The sequence below is a fragment of the Cynocephalus volans genome, chromosome 11, assembly GCF_027409185.1.
Source record: "Cynocephalus volans isolate mCynVol1 chromosome 11, mCynVol1.pri, whole genome shotgun sequence".
NCBI lineage: Eukaryota > Metazoa > Chordata > Mammalia > Dermoptera > Cynocephalidae > Cynocephalus > Cynocephalus volans.
This window is the reverse complement of record NC_084470.1, coordinates 82,228,199-82,247,854: the sequence shown is the minus strand read 5'-3', so window position 1 is coordinate 82,247,854 and position 19,656 is coordinate 82,228,199. Positions and strand designations below refer to the sequence as shown.

Here is a 19,656-nt window from a genome sequence, read left to right as displayed (position 1 = left end):
CTGCTAATACTCTAAGGTTTTCTTCATTTTTTTAATTTTTTTTTTTTTTACTTTTTGTACACTTGGGTTATTTTGAAGACTGTCTTTATGATCAGGATGTTTTTCTTCTACTTGCTCTAGCCCGCTGCTTATATTCTCGGTTGTAATTTTTATTTTGTTAAATAAGTCTTTCAGTTCCAAGACTTCTACTACATGGGGTTTTTTAAATCTTATTTATCTTTTTGTAAATTTCCTCCTTCATATCCTGGATAGTTTTTCTCATTTGTTGTGTTGTCTAATTGAGTCCTTTTGTATCTCACTGAGTTTCTTAAAGATTCTTACTGAGAATTCCCTCTCAGACATTTTAAGGGTTTCCTGTTGCTTGAGGTCTGGTATTTGGGAATTATAGTGTTCCTTTGGTTGCATCATATTTTCTTGGGGTTTTTTTGGGGGGTGGGATTTTTTGTTTTGTATTTCTAGTATCCCTATGTGGATGCCAAGACATCTTGTGGAGCATTTGCATCTTATGTTATTCCGAGGTAGCTTTTTAGGAGAGAGACTCCCTCCTGTAGATTTGTTATATATTGATGGTTGGGTGGGGTGTTTTAGTTTCAGCACTGTGTAGACTCAGTAGTTTTAGTAGTTCCAGGAAAACTCAGTTGTTCTGGATAGACTCAGTAATTCTAGGTGGAGTCAGTAGTTTGGGGGGGAAGGGAGACCTGCAGATAGCTCTTTGGCTGGGGCCACATGAGTGGTTGGGTCCACATGGGTGGGTGGGGGCTGTGTGATCAACCAGGGTGGCTAGGACCACACAGGCAGGTAGACAACAGGGCCCAGGCATGTGTGTGGGGCTGTGTGGATGGCTGGGACCATGAAGGCATCTAGATGGCTGGGCCCATGTGGGTGGGTAGGGCTGTGTAGGTGGCAATGCTGATGGAGCCATATGGGTGTTTGGACAGTCAGGCCCAGGTGGGCAGGTGGGGCCACACTGGTGGCTGGGCAGTTGGGGTCATGTAGGTGACTGGGACCATGTGGGCAGCTGGAAGGCTGGTGCCGCATGAACAGTGTGGGCCATGCAGTGGGATACACTGTGCAGGATGAATTCCTGTGCGGGAGAAAGACCTTGGCTCTGGAACTAGACAATGGCACAGGAGACTATGGTGGTGGGGGGGTAGGCTGGGGCAGGAGCAAGAGGAGAATTACTGCCGGGAAGTGCTCACAGCTGAGTAGATTCTTTCCATCACAAGAGAGAATTCCTCCTGGCTGATCCTGGTGTCAGAGACATGGTGGCAATTGCAGCCATGTGGCTTTCTTCTCTCCACCACCTTGCATGGTTTTTGTGCTCCACAGGGTCCTCACCAGACTCCTGCTGACCTCCCACACTGTCCCCCCAATGTTTTTCCCCATACTTAGCTGTCCATTCCTTGATCTGGTCCCTTCATATGGGATGATTGTGCATTGGGCACCTTTAGTCTGCCATCTTGACCTGCCTTCTCACAATCAATTTTGAAGTTTTCTTTTTTCTTCCTCCAATCCAAGGTAACTTTGAATATTAAGGCTCAAGACTCTTAAGGAATAAATAGGCCAAATTTCTTTTAGCTAACTTTCCATGAATATGTTTTCTCATATGCATGTTTTTTAATAAACTGGGAGTAGTAATTATTTCAAGGTTATGCTCAGTGTTAAGAATCTGGGGTACAGAGAAGGTGTTGCTTGAAAGTGAAAACTCAAATGCTTAAAGAATAAATTGACCTAACAATAAAGTTGATGTTATCTTATTAAAGGCGTGACTCACCAAAACCTGTGCCTGAAAAGATGATTGACCCTCTGTAGCAAGGAGGAACAAAAAAATTGCAGTTGTCAGGACTGAGAGTTTTCTTGGAGAACAGATTGGAACCCATTCCATTGTGTGGGCAAATGTGTGACCCAAAACCCATGTTCTCAAGCTATGCAACATTGCCACTCTGTTATTATGCAAGATAATTTTTATGCAACCAGTCAACAAATGTACATAGACATCATAAAAGAAAATCTCAATAAAGCATTTCTAGAAAGAAATGAAACATCTAAGACACAGAGGTTCCAAACATTCTTCAGTGTCATTGGATGAGATGACATCCAACCCTAGCAGGGGTTCCTAACTGGAAGCCCACAGAGTCTTAAACTATCCAATTTATCCTCAATTGTGTCAGAATTTGTTGTGGTGTGTGTGTCTATGTGAATTTGTGTATGTGTGTGTGCATTTGTTCTGCAGAGAGGGCCCTCAGATTTTTCAAGTGCTCAAAAAACTCTGTGTCCTGGAAAAGTTAGAAACACTGCATAAGGTTTTAAATGAGCCACTTAAATATTGATGGATATCTATAAAAGAGGATGACCTGGAGTTGGAATATTGGGGCAAAACCATTCTTTCTTGTAAGAAATCATTAGCAGGGCAGGTGTTTGTTAGACCACTCTTGATTTGTGATAAAACCTTGTCCTTTCTACATAGAAGATGGTTTCTGAACTGTTCATATTTGTTGAGACAAATTATTCATTAAAAAAAATGCTGTGTACAAAGCACCAACTTTTGGTAGGTTGTATCCTTTAAAGATTTGGGAATTCTAGCTGAGTAATAATTTAAGGATATTACACAGGATTATTACATAAGTTGCAGAATCTGACTTAGGAATGGATAGGAAACAGGATGGCTCCAGAATCTTGGCAGCCAGCATTGTACCACCTTGTCAGAACAAATACTCGAATGAATAAACTAACCATTATTTTTGTCTTTTTTTCATCAGAGTCTAAGGAGGGAGAGAACAGTGAACATAGCTTAAAAAACTGTTTCCCAAAGTGTGGTTTCCACATCAACAGCACTTGGAACTTGTTAGAAATGCAAACCCTTGGACCCCATCCCAGACCTAATCTGGTAGTGAGCCCACCAATGGGTATTGTAAGGAGTCCTCCAGGGGACTGTTGCATGGTAAAGTTTGAAAAATACTGGCTTATGTCACGTGTCTACCACTAGGCTAGAATATGATAGGGCACCTTGATTCATAGCCCTACCAAGACTGCATACAACAGGGAAGTAGAATTCCCCAAAGGAAGATCAGTGTTGATTACAAAAGAGAGCAAATCAATTCTGAGCAGCTAAAAAATAGCACCCTCGAAATCCCTTGAGTTGATGAAATTCCCCTTTTGCATCCAAAATAAGTGTCTTGCACTTTGCCATTATTGTTGGAAGTGACTTCCATTTCATGTCTTCTAGTCTCTAAGTGGAAGGACACTTCTCGGTCTTTCTCCAACCCTCCTCAGAGAAAGTGTCTGACTCCTGAATTTCGATGGAACACCCTGACATTGCAGTTCAGCTCTGCCTTCTTTCTCTTTGGTGTCTGCCTGCATGTAGAGAGTGAATATATTCTGCTGTTCTCTTTACCTTATAGTAAGGGGGCTTGTCCTTACAGGGAGGGCTGTGGTTGTCCACGTGTCCCAGGAAGGTTAAGTCTGCCCAGTTCTGGGGAGAAGTATCAGGAAACCATTGTTGCTCACCTAGCAGTTTTGTAACAGCTTCATCTGCAATATAAGTAATAAAGCTGACATTTTGATTCTTGTTGATTTGATTCATGAATCTATCTCTGAAGTAGAGAATAGTGTCAAGGACGGGGGCCCTTTGAACCTTCGTAATTATCCCTTCTGAAGTTTTCTTTTAATACATAAGCCATCAGATAATTGTTTATTTGTTTCTTTATTTGCTTGTTTTTACACCTTATACATTTGAATATGTATAATACTTGCAAATACTCCTTTGTGTAAGGATATAAATGTTTCAAATGAATTTTTACCTAAGCCTCATGCATTATATAGATGAGCAGTTGTTATAATCATTTAGACTGGAAATCCCCTCTTAGGGGACTTTTGTTCTATAGGTTTGAGTCCACTTTAGAAGAAACGACTACTGAGTCATTTTCATAAAAATGAATTTAGCTCCAAATGTATTTTTCATAATAATATATATTTGGAAAGATTTTATAGAAGTGAAGAAAATGTTCCTTTTTTGTGGATTCTCTTCTTATGAATATAAAGACATGGTAATTGATATGTATTAAGTATATTTCTCTAGGCTATAGAGTGGAGCCAAGCTTCATCTTCTCTAGGACCTCAGCTGTTTGTTCCATGGAATATGTGTGTCCAACAAAATAACAAAGCCACTTAACTATTGGCCTAGTGCTTACCAAAGATAGGATAATTAACCGCTGAATCTTCTCTGCTCCGCTTCTCTTTTCCTTAGAGATTTTATATACAACAAATTATTAGACTGACGCTGTTGAAATTATAAGATGAAATCCCAAGATGGTATAGGTAAAAGAATGAAAAGTTCTTTTCATTCTTTTGAAAATAATATTATTTTCCTAAATACTGTTTGCAGGTTATCTTTGAACTCAAGGGGAAGCAGGTATTTCACCATGCAAGTAGGGCGAGAATGGTTGCAAATGAGAACATATACTGTATGTTCTTTTTCTCTGACATCAGTTTTCTCATGCATTTCATCAATGTGTGTTCGCTTTTCTTAACTGTCACTATTTATCCTGTAATATATGCATTGTGAGTACTTTTCTCTTACAGCTAATTGTAAGCATCCATCTCTTAGATATGTACTCAGAAAGTGCCATCCAAAATAGCCTTGTTATTTTCTATACAGCAGTTTAATCATTACAATCTCATGTGATCTTATCTCCACTGAGATGTGCTTCCAGAGGAAACATAGAGTTGCAGTGTGTTTTTTAAAATTTAAGTTGAATAAATTGCCGTAATATTCAGAACACAGGCAGGGGAAAAACAATACTTTCAGAAATCCTGCTTTGCATGCATAATACCTCACACTTTTCGTATTCTAAAACATACTGTGTTATTATGGATGCTTAAATATCATCATAAATCACAGGTCAATGTTGCCTAGACAACAGTATACTTTCTGAGCAAACAGGGTTTTGTAACAGTCATAAATTTAATGCCATCACTGAATTACAGAATGGACCATTACAGCAGCTTAGAGCAATTACATTTACTTATCCCAAACTAACCATAGACTGCACAAAGTTAAGTGAAATAATTAACCTCTTACTACAAAAAAAAAAAAGATCAATAAAAAGGAACATATAAAGGTATTTTATAAAACTGATCAAGGAGTTAAAATGCCACAGTGCTTTAAATTGCATATTTATCAGAGGAAACTGGAGTACCACATTTCTGAATGTTAATCTCATAAATCTTCAGTTTACCTTTTGTGCCAAGGCTAGTGATCTCATTGTTATCTACATTTGCAGCTCTACCCATTGCAGAAAAACCTGTTTCCAGAAAGCTTAGGAAGCAATTTCATTTATAGTGAAGTGGTATAAAAATTTTCACTTTGAATCTCTGTAGGGAGGCATGGGTTATTGAAGGTTTTCTGTTGAGAAACACTTACTCCATCCATTTACTGAATATTGTTTATTTTTATGTTGTGCAAAATGCCCTGTGGGCCTCTTAGAACTTACTGGAAGAAGCAGTTTAGAAAGGAAATATCCAATTAGCTTAAAATTTTACAGTATACACATAGTTTGCATTCTTTGAGAGTCAGTATGTTTGTTTTGGAGCCTTTGTGTGATTTCTAAGGTGTTAGACCTTGACTTGGAAACTGTTCCTCATTTCAATATGGTCGTGAACATAGATTTGCTTGTTTAAAGTTACTAAACCTCATACACCAAAGAATTTCCAATTCTTCCAGTATTCTGAAGAACACCGGAGTCCCATATTTGTAGTGGAAGGTTAGCTGTTATACTAATTCACAGGATGAGAAGATATCTGAAATTACCTATTTCTGTTTCACGGTACCCAAATTAGAAGCTCTTAATTTTTGGTCAGTCAATGAGAGGCATTATTACCTTGTTTTAAGGTTACTCGTGTCAGAAGTGGTAGATTTCCAACTTCCTGGGGCTTCCAACTCTATCTCGACCTTATAACTCAGTGTAGGTGAGTTTGCCTTATTATTTAAATGTCTTCATGGCTTTCTGATATCATTTGCCAGCTACTTGTCTTTATATATTAAAAATCTCTGGCAAATCTGCACTTTTGTTTTAATAAAAGTGGTAGGTAAAATTTATTGAGCAATGCTGTGGATCAAGTACGATTCTCTTTGGGTGTCATGGCCAGAAACATCTACTGATGGGATTAGCAATCAAAATGGGTTGGGAGCATTGTCCTTGATTATACTCCCTCTTTCTTCCTCTAAGACTTTTGTCTACCAGTTTTCTCTCTCACTTTCTTTTCTTCCGTCTCCATTCCCTCCTTTCTGTTATCTTCAGTGTCTCCCTCTCTACTGACTGCTTCCAGAATAGCACAAATACTTTCTCTTATCCTAGTGAAGTCATTTCTAAATTCACTTATCCAGTCTTCTACTGCCTTATCTTTGCCTCAGACTATGACATACACACACACACACACACAAACACACACACACAGTCCTGCATTGCTTAATGATGGGGATACATTCTGAGAAATGCTTCAGGTGATTTCATCATTGTGCGAACATCATAGAGTGTACTTACACAAACCTAGATAGAATAGCCTGCTACTACACACCTGGGCTCTGTAGTATAGCCTATGGCTCCTAGGCCACAAACTTGTACAGCATGTTACTGTACTGAATACTGTAGGCCACTGTAGCACCATGGTAAATATTTATGTATCTAAACATGGTAAATATTTGTGTATCTGTGCTTAGATAGCATAGAAAAAATATAGTAAAAATATGGCACTATAATCTTATGGGATCACTGTCATATATGTGGTCTGTCATTGACTGAAATGTCCTTATGTAGTACATGACTGTCTGTATGTTCATATATATATGTATATGTGTGTATATATATATACAAATAACATATATAAATATGTGTATATGTGTGTGTGTGTATATACATGTCATAGTCTGCACACTTTCAGAATCTATTTCCCTGTTACTCATAAGTCCTCAGTGCCTTTCAATTTGGCTTCACTAACCTCACCTCTTCTACAGTGACTCTCTAAAGGCATCCAGTCATTTCTTCATTTAACAAGTGTTATTGAGTGTCTGTTTGTGGTAGGCATTGTTCAAGGCTCTGCAAATTTAGTGGAAAGTAATCCAGACACTATCCTTGCCTCCAGATAATTCACAGTCTACTAGAGGAGAAAAATATTTGTCAAATGAGCACACAGGTATATAACTGACCACTTGCTAGGTGCTATAAAGAGAGGAAAAGCATGTTTTGATCATATACAGGAAGACCTAATCCAACTCATGGGTGTAGGGAAGTGACTGAAGTCTGAAGGATGAGTACAGGTCAGCCAGGTAGAGAGCAGTTTTTATAAAGACCCTGAAGCAGAAAGAAGCAAAAAAGCAATTAAAAGAAGGCTGTGTGACTGGAGAATAGCAAGCAAGGGATCAAATTCACGAGGCCTCTGAAGTTAGGCAGGATCCTGATGCGAGGAGATTGTTCAGGCTTAGGATATAGTCCTTATCCTACAGGCAGTGTGATGCCAGAGGGGGTCCAAGCAAGTGCTGAGCAGGTGGAGTGAGTAGAGCAGGATTACGCCATGAGATGTACAGCTCTTGACGTTTTCTCTCCAGTTATTCAAAACTTCTAGTCTCCATTTCCTCAGTCGTCATTCATTTTTCTTTCTCTGCTGGGATTCCTCTTTCAATTATTACTGCATAGTCATTAAGAAAATCTTTGTTCTCTGATAGGCTACAGTATAAAGAGATTTTTTTTTAAGTTCTTTGATTATCTCTTCTAGAAAGTGAAGAGCTTGTATTTCATGGCTAATGAAATGGTCAGAATCCCATGAGAGAATTACATATAGCACCTTTTTTTTTTTTTTTTTAACAGATTTCTAGAAAAGTTCTTGGAATTTTTAACCATTCAGTGCAGTTCTTAAATTGAAATACACTTCTATGTGTTCCTTGATGAGCTTTCTAGGCCATTGTTCTCAAACCCATTGTTTTAAATATACCTTTACATAGTTTTTTAAAAAATCATGTGAGCAACAAACATTCATAGATAGCTGTATGCAGGATCATGAGCAGGTCCCTGTGTGCTAGCTCCAATCTGACCACAACTTTCTGTGTAACTAGATTGCAAGTGAAAATGAACAGCAGACTATTAAAGGAATATATATATATCATAAAATCTGTGTTGTGTACATTTTTAATACATAAATCATACTAATAATGACATTTTTGACACACATCTAAAAATGTTGCAACAAGCATAATATTTAGAGACTGAGTTGAGATCCTCCACTCTAGTCTAATGTCTTCAGCATCTTCCCTGTCTTCTCTGCTGAATGGCCCAAAAGTTGGAGGCTTTATTGTTCACAGTTTACATATATAATGCCATGCTGACACTGGGGTGGCCAACCCTTTTAAGAAGTTTACCATTCATTTGCATAGATACAACAACATATCAAAGATAAGGAGCGGTAAAAGCTTCAGTCATTCTAAGTGTTAAATGCATGGTATGGATAGTAATGATTTTAGGAATTCAAAGAGAGGGAATATAATTATGCGTAGACAAGGTGGGCAATAAAGACACTGGATCAGATTAATGTCAGTTTAACCCTGTTTCGTTCTTCTTTCTTAGTTAAAATAACACCTCTCCCAAGAGGCTTTTTTGAAGCCCCATATCCTGAAAACACTTCATAAAGCACTTGCTTTGTGTTACATCACCCTGTCTTCTAAGTACTTCTCAAAAATCAGACCTTTTCATATTTACTTATTTAATTTTTTAAAAAATTCTTTTTTTAACATTTGCTTGTATATATTTTGGGGGGACAGTATATCGTTTCAATTATTTATTATTTATTGTCTGTGCTACTCACTAGAATATTATTGCCATGAAGGTAGAGACTTTCCATCATGCTCACACTGTAATCCCAGGGACTCTCAAGAGTGTCAAGCACATGTAAGGCACTCGTTTATATTCCCTTAATTAATTAGTTACATATTAAAGCTTTAAGTACTTTAAGTGTATGCTCAGAAATTCTCAAGTAATGTTTATTTGAGTTGCCCAGATTCTTTGCACTAGCTCACAAGTGGCTGTGTAAATATTCTTTTGCAAAATTTGTATTTTTATTGGGTTGAATGTGACTCTCTCAGTTCATAATGGAAGACAAGCAGATTTCTTATTTCACATATACTGTTTCAAATTTAAGGAAAATACTATCATGCCTACTTTTTATTTTCTCCAAACTGATAAGGCTAACCCATGGATAACTACTACAACATGTATTTTTGGAAAACATTTCACACTTGATAAAGGCATCCCCACAGTTAGGTGTGATGTTAAGTAGTGTTGTTAAGTAATGGTGTATAAAATATCATGCAAAGTTAGAATTGGTTGGGCACCATTTCTCACTCAACTGTGTGTGTTTGTGTGTTTGTGTGTAAATTTTCTTTTAATTTTCTTTATTCCCAAAGAGTGAAAAGTTGATTTTTCATACCTTAAAAATACTAGCTTAAAGCAACATGTTCTGTAAAAAAAAAAAAAAAAAAAAAAAAAAATTGCTATTTATTTGGACAAATAGCTATTATACATTTATTTATCTAATTTGTATTTCCTTCAGAATTTCTTTTTTAAAAGATGGAGGACTCAAAATAGCCAACGTAACTAAAGCTGATGCTGGAGCTTACACCTGCACAGCAGAAAACCAGTTTGGGAAAGCAAATGGTACAACACACTTGGTTGTTACAGGTAGGTGCATTTCTTAAAGATCACTTTACATAGGGATACACGGCATGGTATGTTATTATGGTCAAAGATACTGACCATATGGTTTTCACAATATGCGGTGCACTATAAGGTAGAACCTATGTTTGCACTTGTGTTATTTTTAACAGGTAAAATTCAAGGGATCAATTGCTAATAATTTCTTTAGCACTGCACAATGTGCATGAGGAAGAAATTAGCTTCTGTGCTGGGATGATGGGCAATGGAATTATAAATAGCACATGCTGATGATCATTGATGCTTTTCTATTATGTCAGATTTTTCAGGTGTGCTTTCTCTTTTTCATTATAATTGATATTTTCTGAAGATGTTCAAGTCTATGAAATAATCCCTAATATCAATAAGAATTGCTTGAAGTTGTAGATATATTTATTTATTCATTCAAGAAAAAAATTGAACACTTACTGTGTGCCAGGTGCTTAGGTTATATCAGTGAACACACTGACAAAGATACTGCCCTCAAGAATCTTACATTCTACAAGAGGTAGAAAGAAAATAAACAGTAGGAATAAGAAACAAAGAAATTATTAGATGAAAGAAAATACAAATGATTAAGAAAGTAAAGAGAAGTGGATGGGGGAGCTAAGTCAGAGCATGAAGCAGGATGATCAGAATAGACCTCATTAAGAAGAAGAGATCTGGACAAAAAATTCATGAAGATGAGGGTGTTAACTAGAAGAGTTCTTGGGGACCTTTATTCAGGCAATTTGTAGACCTTGTTAAAACTTTAGCTATCAGTTGGATTGAAAAATGGAGCCAGTTCAAGATTTTGAGCAGAGGAATGACATGACGTAAAAGACATTTTTAAGGGATTATTGTAGCTGCTGTGTTGAGGAAAGACCATGAGGACTAAGGCTAGAGGCAGGAGGAGTCTCATGAGATCATTGCTATAAACCAGGCAGGAAGTAATAATGACCCAAATGAGGATGGCAGCAGAGAAGTTGATGGGATGGGATCAGATTCTTCATATATTCTGCATGTAGAGTCAACAAGATTTCCTGACAAATTGGATATGAGGTCTAAGAGAAAGAAAGGAGACAAGGATGGCTGCAGGGTGTTTGGTAAACAAGAGAGAGAATGACAGAACAATTGAGATGGAATAGGCTGGACAGCTCTGGGGAGGAAGAAGATCAGGAGTTCAGTTTGGGCATGTTGAGTATGAAATGCTTATTGGGCTCTGTCTCTGTAAAGCAGATCATGGCTTTGCCCAGATCTCAGCAGATTAAAATAGCATAGGTTTGCTCTTTGCTCACTCTGCAAGTCTACAGTGAGTCAGCCTTGTTGTCCTCATTCAGGAATAAAAGATTCCAATGACTCCACTATCTGGAATATTGCCCATGGAAGGGGAAAGAAGACACATCAAATACCCCTTGGTTCTTCCAGACTTCTGCCTGTCAGTGACACACATAACTCTTACTCACATTTCATTGTCCAAAGCATGGCATCTCGCTGTGCCTGAAATCAAAAGTGTTAAGAATTTAATCTTACCAACCATGTGCCCTAAATGAAGTAATGGTGAACAACACTCAAGTGGAGATGAAATGCAGGTAGCTGGATATATCAATCTGGATTTGGGGAGAGAGATGGAGGACGAAGATATACATATTGGAGTTGTTAGCATATAGGTGAGTACCTGAAGACAAGAAACAAGATGAAATCACCAAGAGAGTGAGTGAAGACAGGGAATTGAAGAAAGAAAAAAAAAAAAAAAAGGACGGAGCTTGAGACATTTCACATTAAGAGATTTAGGAAAAGAAGAAGAACCATAAAAACAGGGACCATCATAGCAGAAAACTGAGAGAACGTGGTGTCCCAGGAACCGAGTGAAGAATGTGTACCGAGAGGACAATGATCCAGTGTAGCAGGTGCAGCTGAGACATCAAGTGACATGAGACCAAAATTTTATTATTGGATATCGCAGCAGGGTGGTTACTGATGACCTTAATGAGGGCCAGAGAGTTGGCAGAACCACAGCCTGACTAGATTAGGTTAGAAAGAGAATTTAATAGAGTAATTGCAGGCAATATATATAAATGACTCTTTTGAAGACTTTGCTCCAATATGGTACAAAGAAATGGGGAGTAGCAGTGGGAAAGTAGTTTCAAGAGAAGTTTAATTCATGACAGATAGAAGGTCTGTGGTGATGAAAGGGACTTGGAAATGTGCGTGTGTGGACATTTGCATTGGGGAAAAACAGACATTACCTAACATTTTAGCATAGTACCCTCTCATTGTATCTACTTAAGCATCGTTGGTATAGTCTTTCAAATTCATGCTGTTATTAAATGTTTGAATCTACAGTATTTAAATTTTGAATACATTTGGTAGTCATTCAAAGTTGGTGAAAACACAGTAGTTTCTACTTCTACCCCTATATTTTACAAAACAATAAAACTAAATTAAAAATGCTTTCGTTAGTAGTATTACAACTCTTGTTTACAGATTATTTTGATTTTTAATCTTATATATCTAATAAACTCAGACATCCTAATTCCTTTAACAATAACATGTGGATCCAGTGAAATATATTGTAGCTCTGCATCAAAATGTCTATTTTAGTATTAAAGTCTTAATTATATAGATATGTGTATATACATATGCATATGCAAACATATACACTGTAACTTAGATGAACAATGTGCCTGTGCAAATTGCTTTCATCATAATAAAATGCTAAAGTTTTACTCAAAAATGATTTCCCTATAGAACCAACAAGGATAATTTTGGCGCCATCTAACATGGATGTATCGGTTGGCGAAAGTGTCATTTTGCCCTGCCAGGTGCAACACGACCCCCTTTTAGACATCATGTTTACCTGGTATTTCAATGGGGCCCTCACAGATTTTAAGAAAGATGGATCTCACTTTGAGAAAGTCGGCGGGGTAAGTTGTGACACTTTCTTCATACTTTTTACATTACTCATGTCTCTGATGCATTGCCTCTAAAAGACATCTGGCATATATAGGTGATGGTCTAGAAATGTTTTTTAAATGAGTGAAACTTGGTCCTCAATTCTGTTTTGGTCTAAATGTATTTTTGTAATTACCTGAAAATGGTCACACTTACTTTCACCTATAATTTTAACTAAAATTGATGTCTGTTGTATTTATATTAAATGTTATTATTCATGACAATTTTGTTGTTAGTATCCCATGGAAAGGAAAGTTCTCTTATACAAGTGTCTGTTTTCAACATAACAAATTTATGATGAAGAGGGAGGGAAGTTACATTCGCTAAGTGTCTCATCCAAGTGCTTCATCCCAATTAATCCTCTCTATTGCTCTGGATATTAACGATAAGACTTGATTTTATGGGTGCCCAAACTGAGGATATGAAAAGTTTATTAACTTGCCGAGGATTATGCAGCTAGTTAGTGGTGGAACTTCAAACCCAGATCTGTATGTCCCCATGTCACAAATGCTTTCTCATGTTCCATTTCATTTTGTCTCCTTACTTGTGACAGTTCCACATTAGAAAGAATTACAGATTTCAAAGAAGAGGTGGCACTTGGAGGAGATTGGTTAAGGTGTGGCTCCTTGCTGGTGAGCCACCCAGACTAACAGTAAGCCTCATAGCACAACTATGAAACCAGAATGGCAAGGCCAGCCTCTCCTGCAGGCCTGTTTGCGTTGACTCAAGAGGAGCTTCATCCTGTTTGGTTACAGTGTCAGTGGCGGAGAGTCAAGTCCGGTTTTTTGTCTGTGTGGATTTAACATGTAGGCATCACTAAAGCAGACAACCATGTGATGGTCAACTCAACTGTATTCATTTGGCAAAGTCTGCTTACTAAATGTATGTATATGTATACATAAGTACATCAGTGTATTAGGATTGTATGCAACTTAAAACGATGGTGCTATAAGCTGAATTGTGGCCCACAAGGATATGTTCAAATACTAATGCCCAGGACCTCAGAATGTGACTTTATTTAAAAACATGTTTATTGCAGAAGTAATTAGTTAAGTTAAGATGAGCTCATACTAGAGTAGAGTGGGCCCTAATCCACTATAATGGGCATCCTTTTAAAAAGAAGGCAATTTGGACACAGACACACAGAGAGGCAAACGTCATGTAAAGACACAGACACAGGAGACAGATGGCCATATGACAATGGGAGCAGAGATGGCAATTGTGCTATCACTAGCCAAGGAGTACCTGCAGCTACCTGAAGCCAGAAGAGGCAAGGAAACATCCTCCCCTAGAGATTTCGGGGGGAGCATGATGCTGTCAACACCTTATTTTCAGACTTTCAGCTTTGAGAACTGTGAGAGGATAAATTTCAGTTGTTTTAAGCCACCCAGTTTGTAGTACTTTGTTATAGCAGCCCTAGGAAACTAATGGAAAAAAGAAAAATTTTTTAAAGAAAAAAGAAAATTGAGACGTTTAGCTACCTAGCCACAATTAAGTACAATTTCAGTACCAATTATGTGTTCTATCATCTGTTTTATGCAGTTTTAGGAGTACTAGTTTTCTAATTGTTCTGATTCAAGGCTTTTGAAAATCTTATCAATTATACAACTAGTTAGCATTTCTTTTACTATTGCTTTAAATGCCCATTTAAAAAATTGTCATTAATTTCTACTATCACAACAGAAAAAAGCGTATGTCAGTATTCTCAGCCAGTTCTCTACTCCATACTCAAGATCTCTTATAATTTTCCCTTCCTTGGGCATAAGCCATGGGGAAGATAAAAGCCTAAAATGTTACTTTCAGAAAGACCCCTTCTCCAATCTGGAAAAGGCTTGTCCTCTAATCCAGCTTTTTCCCTAACTTTAATTCTTAGATAAAGAATTCAATATGAACATTAGTTACCTTTGCCATATAGTATAGATAACTATGTTTGTGATTGATTTATCAGCTGGATTGTAAACTGTTGATAATATTTTAGCCAATACAGTGCTTTCCACCTCAGCTAATGCCAAATAAACGTGTATTGAAAGACCGAAAAACTAAAGTGGTTTGATTGTAATATACATCAAACAGTAGCAAAGAAACACTAAGACTGAGCTAGATTGCCGCCTTCTGTAAGAGGAGCTTGAAGTTAAGAACATTTGAGTTTGTAATGTAATTTAACTGTCCTGATTTACATAGAACTGACATTCTACAGAAGGCATAAAGTCATCTCTGTATAAGAGTCAGATATCTGAAACATGAAATTTCATAAATTAATGCTATCACTTGCCAATGCTGTTCTTTCTCTAACTTGTTAGTTCATGGCCTATGAATTTTTTTATTGACTTGTGCCATTAGTAACTTAATATTCTCCCATCAGTATAAAATGGTAAGCCTTATGAGATGATATTACCCTTAAGCACAGGCAATTAAGTAAATCGGTTTTCTGTTGCATGAGAAGGGAATATAACAGCTCTTGTCCTCTGATTGTGCATTCATTGCAGCATACAAATTAATACCTAGATAGTTTGTTTGTATTTTATCCTAGTATGTTCACAGATATATCCCCTGTTTTCACAAGCAGGAAATGTGAGTGAGAAGGCTGGTAAGTGGGAAAGTTGCCTAGAAAGGTGGATAGTAAGAGACATGTTTTAAAAGGGGGAGGGTCATTTAGATTATGGAAAATCTAAATCATAACTTTGAATTTATTCAGCCAGTTGTCATTGAGACTATACTAGGTATTCAGTATTCATTCATTTGTTTTAAAACACACACACTTTGGGAAAAATCCAGTAATTTACACTAGATGTATTTTATAGACTTGAACATCATGTTAAAGGAGCCTGATGATCCCAGCCACAGGTATCTGCACAGTCAGAATTATACATCTGAAAAGCTTATTAAACCAAGTGTTTATTTTTTAAAAAAATGGCATACCCCAAAGGGACAGGTATGGGTCCAAAGACATGCTTCAACCTGTGCCCATGGGACAAATCGAAGTCATATCATTAAATCAGCAGTAAAAGACTCCCACTTAAGTGCACTGTTTGACAAGAAAATCTCAGTTAAAGGCACAGTGTGGTGTGATTAGAGAAGCGGGGGATTTATGTTCAGATACTCAAGCATTCTAGGTGACTAGATGATGCCCATGGGTGAGTGAGTCACATAACTTACTGTTCCTTATTTTTAGATCTTTTTTCACATCAGTTTTTAGTATTGGCCATGTTCCCTCCCACCACAAGATCTCTTCCTTGAACACTGTTTCCTCTGCTTTTTGCCTATGTCTAGATATCTTCTTGTATAATTGTATGTTTGTAGGTAAGAATATATACACTCACATGTATACACTTTTATTTCATATGAGAGTACTTTGAAAAGTTCATAGAAAGATTCAATTATCTTTTAATACTATGTTTCTGTGAACATTTTGAAGCACCCTCATGTGTACAATTATAAGAAGAGACAAAGGCCCAGAAATATGTATATGGTAGCATTCTGTCATACCAATATTTAACCAAGAAAATGCTACTCCATGGACTTAGCCAAAAAAAAGAGAAAGAGAGATTTCATTACTTATCCCAGTATACCTACTTTCTTTCCCTACTTTAAATAGACCTTAACTTTCCCTAATAGGAAAAGGCGATAATAGCCCAAAGTTCAAGAGAAACAAAAGAACATTGTTGAATGGTCTCTAAAGACATAGGGTGTGGCAATTTAGATATGGTTATAGGGACATTCAAGGATAACTTGACTTGCCTAATAAGCAAATTTTTCGTCTTAGTTCCATTAAATAATAGGGGCTCACTGTAGATAGAAACTTTTGAACATAAACGTACTAGGAGTTCACTGTACATTGTAAGGATGTTTAAGTACATATGCTTTGGTAAACCTGATATGGTGCAGGTGCTTTAGAAATGAAGAATGTCTAAAACCAAGCTGTACATACAGCTTTACAAACATTGTGTGGAATTAGATCTATGATGAATTAGAATGTGTCTGGATAAAAGCCACTGGAAGCAATAAGAACATTAGTAGCGACAACCAATCTGCTATTCATTTAACTGGCTCACTTCAATATGATTTATTTGCCACAGGCCAAAATCTCACTCTAGTTGCAGCAGCTACTCTACTCATGAGCTTGAGACTGGATGTATTTTCCAGCTCTTGGTGGTAGAAAAGAATATCCTTTAAAGTGATCTTTAGTGTGTTATAATATGATGTGGTCACTTGGACTTAATTTATTTAGTAGAATTATTTGGATAGAGGCTTAAAAGTTTGACAACAGCACTTCTTTCACAATACAAAACTATGTAAAAGATTACATGTTGATTTTAAATACAGACCGGAGGCAAAGCACTCATTCTACAAACTATTCATGGTGATACTCTTGAGTTTTTAAACACCTCCCCCACGGACTATCTTATAAATTTAATTTTTTAGTAAATTTTGTATCTTTTCCAAATTCAAAGCATCAGTTGACTTGGAAGGATTATTAAGAGAATGTACCCAGGAATAAGCCCATGGAAGTGGGGATCAGACCAGAGGAATTATTGCTATTCATCTCGAACATACTTCCTTGAAGCATGATTCCTCCCATGCTACTATTTGGGGGTAAAGAGACAAGGGTTCCCAAATAGAGAATCCAAAAGTCAACCTAGGAATTACAGCCAATTGATCTTTGACAAATGCACCAAGGACACAAGTTGGGGAAAATACAGCCTCTTTAGTAAATGGTGTTGGGAAAACTGCACATCCACATGTACAAGAATGAAATTAGACCCATCCCTCTTGCCATATACCAAAATCAACTCAAAAACGATAAACAACTTAAGTAAAAGACCTGAGTCTATAAAACTCCTAGAAAAAAACATGAGGGAACACTTCAGGAAGTAGGACTGGGCAAAGACTTTATAAATAAGACCCCAAAAGCACAAGCAACAAAAAAAAGAATAAAAAATGGGATCATATCAAACTCTAAAGCTTCTGCCCAGAAAAGGAAACAATCAACAGAGTGAAAAGACAATCTACTGAACAGAGAAAATATTTACAAACCATACATCTGACAAGGGAATAATATCTCCAATATATAAGGAACTCAAACTTCACAGTGATAAAACAAATAATCCAATTTTAAAAAATGGGCAAAGGAGCTGAGTAGATATTTTTCAAAGGAAGACATACAAATGGCCAACAGGTACATGAAAACATATTCAACATCACTAATTATCAGGGAAATGCAAATCAAAACCACTTTGTTATCTCATTTTACTCCAGCTAGACTGGCTGTTATCATAAAGACTGGGAATAACAAATGCTGGCAAGGATATGGAGAAAAGGAAACTCTTCTACACTGTTGGTGGGACTCTAAATTAGTACAACCATTACGGAAACCAGCATGGAGGTTCTCTAACAACTACAGGTAGAACTACTGTATGATCCAGCAATCCCACTGCTGGTTATATACCCAAAGGAATGGAAATCATCATGTCAAAGGGATATCTGCCCTACCATGTTCATTGCAGCTCTATTTACAATAGCCAAGATACGGAACCAACCTAAATGTCCATTGATGGATGACTATATAAGGGAAATGTGGTATATATACACAATGGGATACTATTCAGCCATAAAAAAGAATAAAATTCTGCCATTCACAGCACCATGGATGAGCTGGGAGAAAATTATATTAAGAGAAATAAGCCAGACACAGAAAGAGAAATACCATATGTCCTCATTCATAAGTGGGTGCTAAGAAACAAAGAAAGGAAAACCGTAATAAAACTTTGAACTTTCAGAAGGAGAGAATAGACCTGCAGTTACTAGAGGTAGGAAAGGGAGAGGGGGAGGGGGATAACGGGTAATTGGGTAAGGGACACAAAAAGTAATTATGATTTGTAATGATGAGCATGCTAACTATATTGATTTGATCATCACACACTATACACAAATACTGATAATGAACTCTGTACCCCATAAATATGTATTAAAAAGGAAAAAAGGGTCCCCCAATTCCATCTGGAAAAAGGGGAGTGCACAAACCAGTATGGTTAGTTATTTCCCTAAAAACTAACAAATCAGTATGGTTAGTTATTTCCCCAACCCAGCATGGTTTGTTATTTCCCTAACTCATCATTTTCTCAACCAGGCATACATAGACTCAATTTCTGCTTAAAGTGTGATTGGTATCACAGGGTTGTGTTTATCAAGTACAATATTTATTAAGATGAATGGTCCATATCCATACCCAGTGGCTGTAAGATTGATTTAGATTTACAAGAAGATTGGAAGGAGTCAAACTAAGCAATATGTGACTTGTTGTACTAAAACAAAAATAAGTGGAGTTACAACAAAAGCCGAGGCTAAAAGAGAACGAAAAGATGTGTAAATATTTATAAAGCAAATGCAACAAAAAGAAAAAGGGTCACAAATGTTAATTTCAAACAAAGAATAATTCAAGGTAAACCTTAAGAGCAAAAAGGATAAATTCACTTTGAAAACATTCCTCTCCACCATGAGAATATAATATCGAAGAATAATAATCATGAACTATAATACTCCAAATCATATATTATTAAAATATGTCAGATTAAAAGCAATGAAAAAACGAGAAACAAATTATTGTGTAGACTTTGAAAACTCTTATTTCAACCACCAATTTGCCAAAAATTAGAAAAAAATAATTTTGATATTATATTTAGTTGAATTAACAGATACATAAGAAAAATTTACCCTACAAATAGAAATATTTATTTATTTTCACTCTTTTCACATTCTTGCAAAATTTAGATAATAAAAATAACAAAACAAATGTACAGAAAGGGGATGGAAGAACAAATAGAATAGATATAATGTCAAAAAGCAATAGATAAACAATGGACTCTATCAATGAAGAATAAAGAAAGAAAAGGTTGTAATTAGACAGGAGCAAGAGACTATAACAGATAAGAAAGAAATGCAAAACCGTAGAGGATTCCATGCTCATGTCATGTATATAAAAATCCAC

At 36.7% G+C, this 19,656-nt stretch overlaps 1 protein-coding gene across 1 annotated transcript in view; it reads left to right on the top strand.

Moving 5' to 3' along the window:
- CNTN3 (contactin 3) overlaps positions 1-19,656 on the top strand; it is a 201,341-nt gene that overhangs the window by 134,284 nt on the left and 47,401 nt on the right. The window contains exons 9-10 of the mRNA XM_063114016.1: positions 9,598-9,725; positions 12,468-12,643. Coding sequence (XP_062970086.1) covers positions 9,598-9,725; positions 12,468-12,643 — 304 coding nt within the window. The remainder of the gene's footprint in view (positions 1-9,597; positions 9,726-12,467; positions 12,644-19,656) is intronic.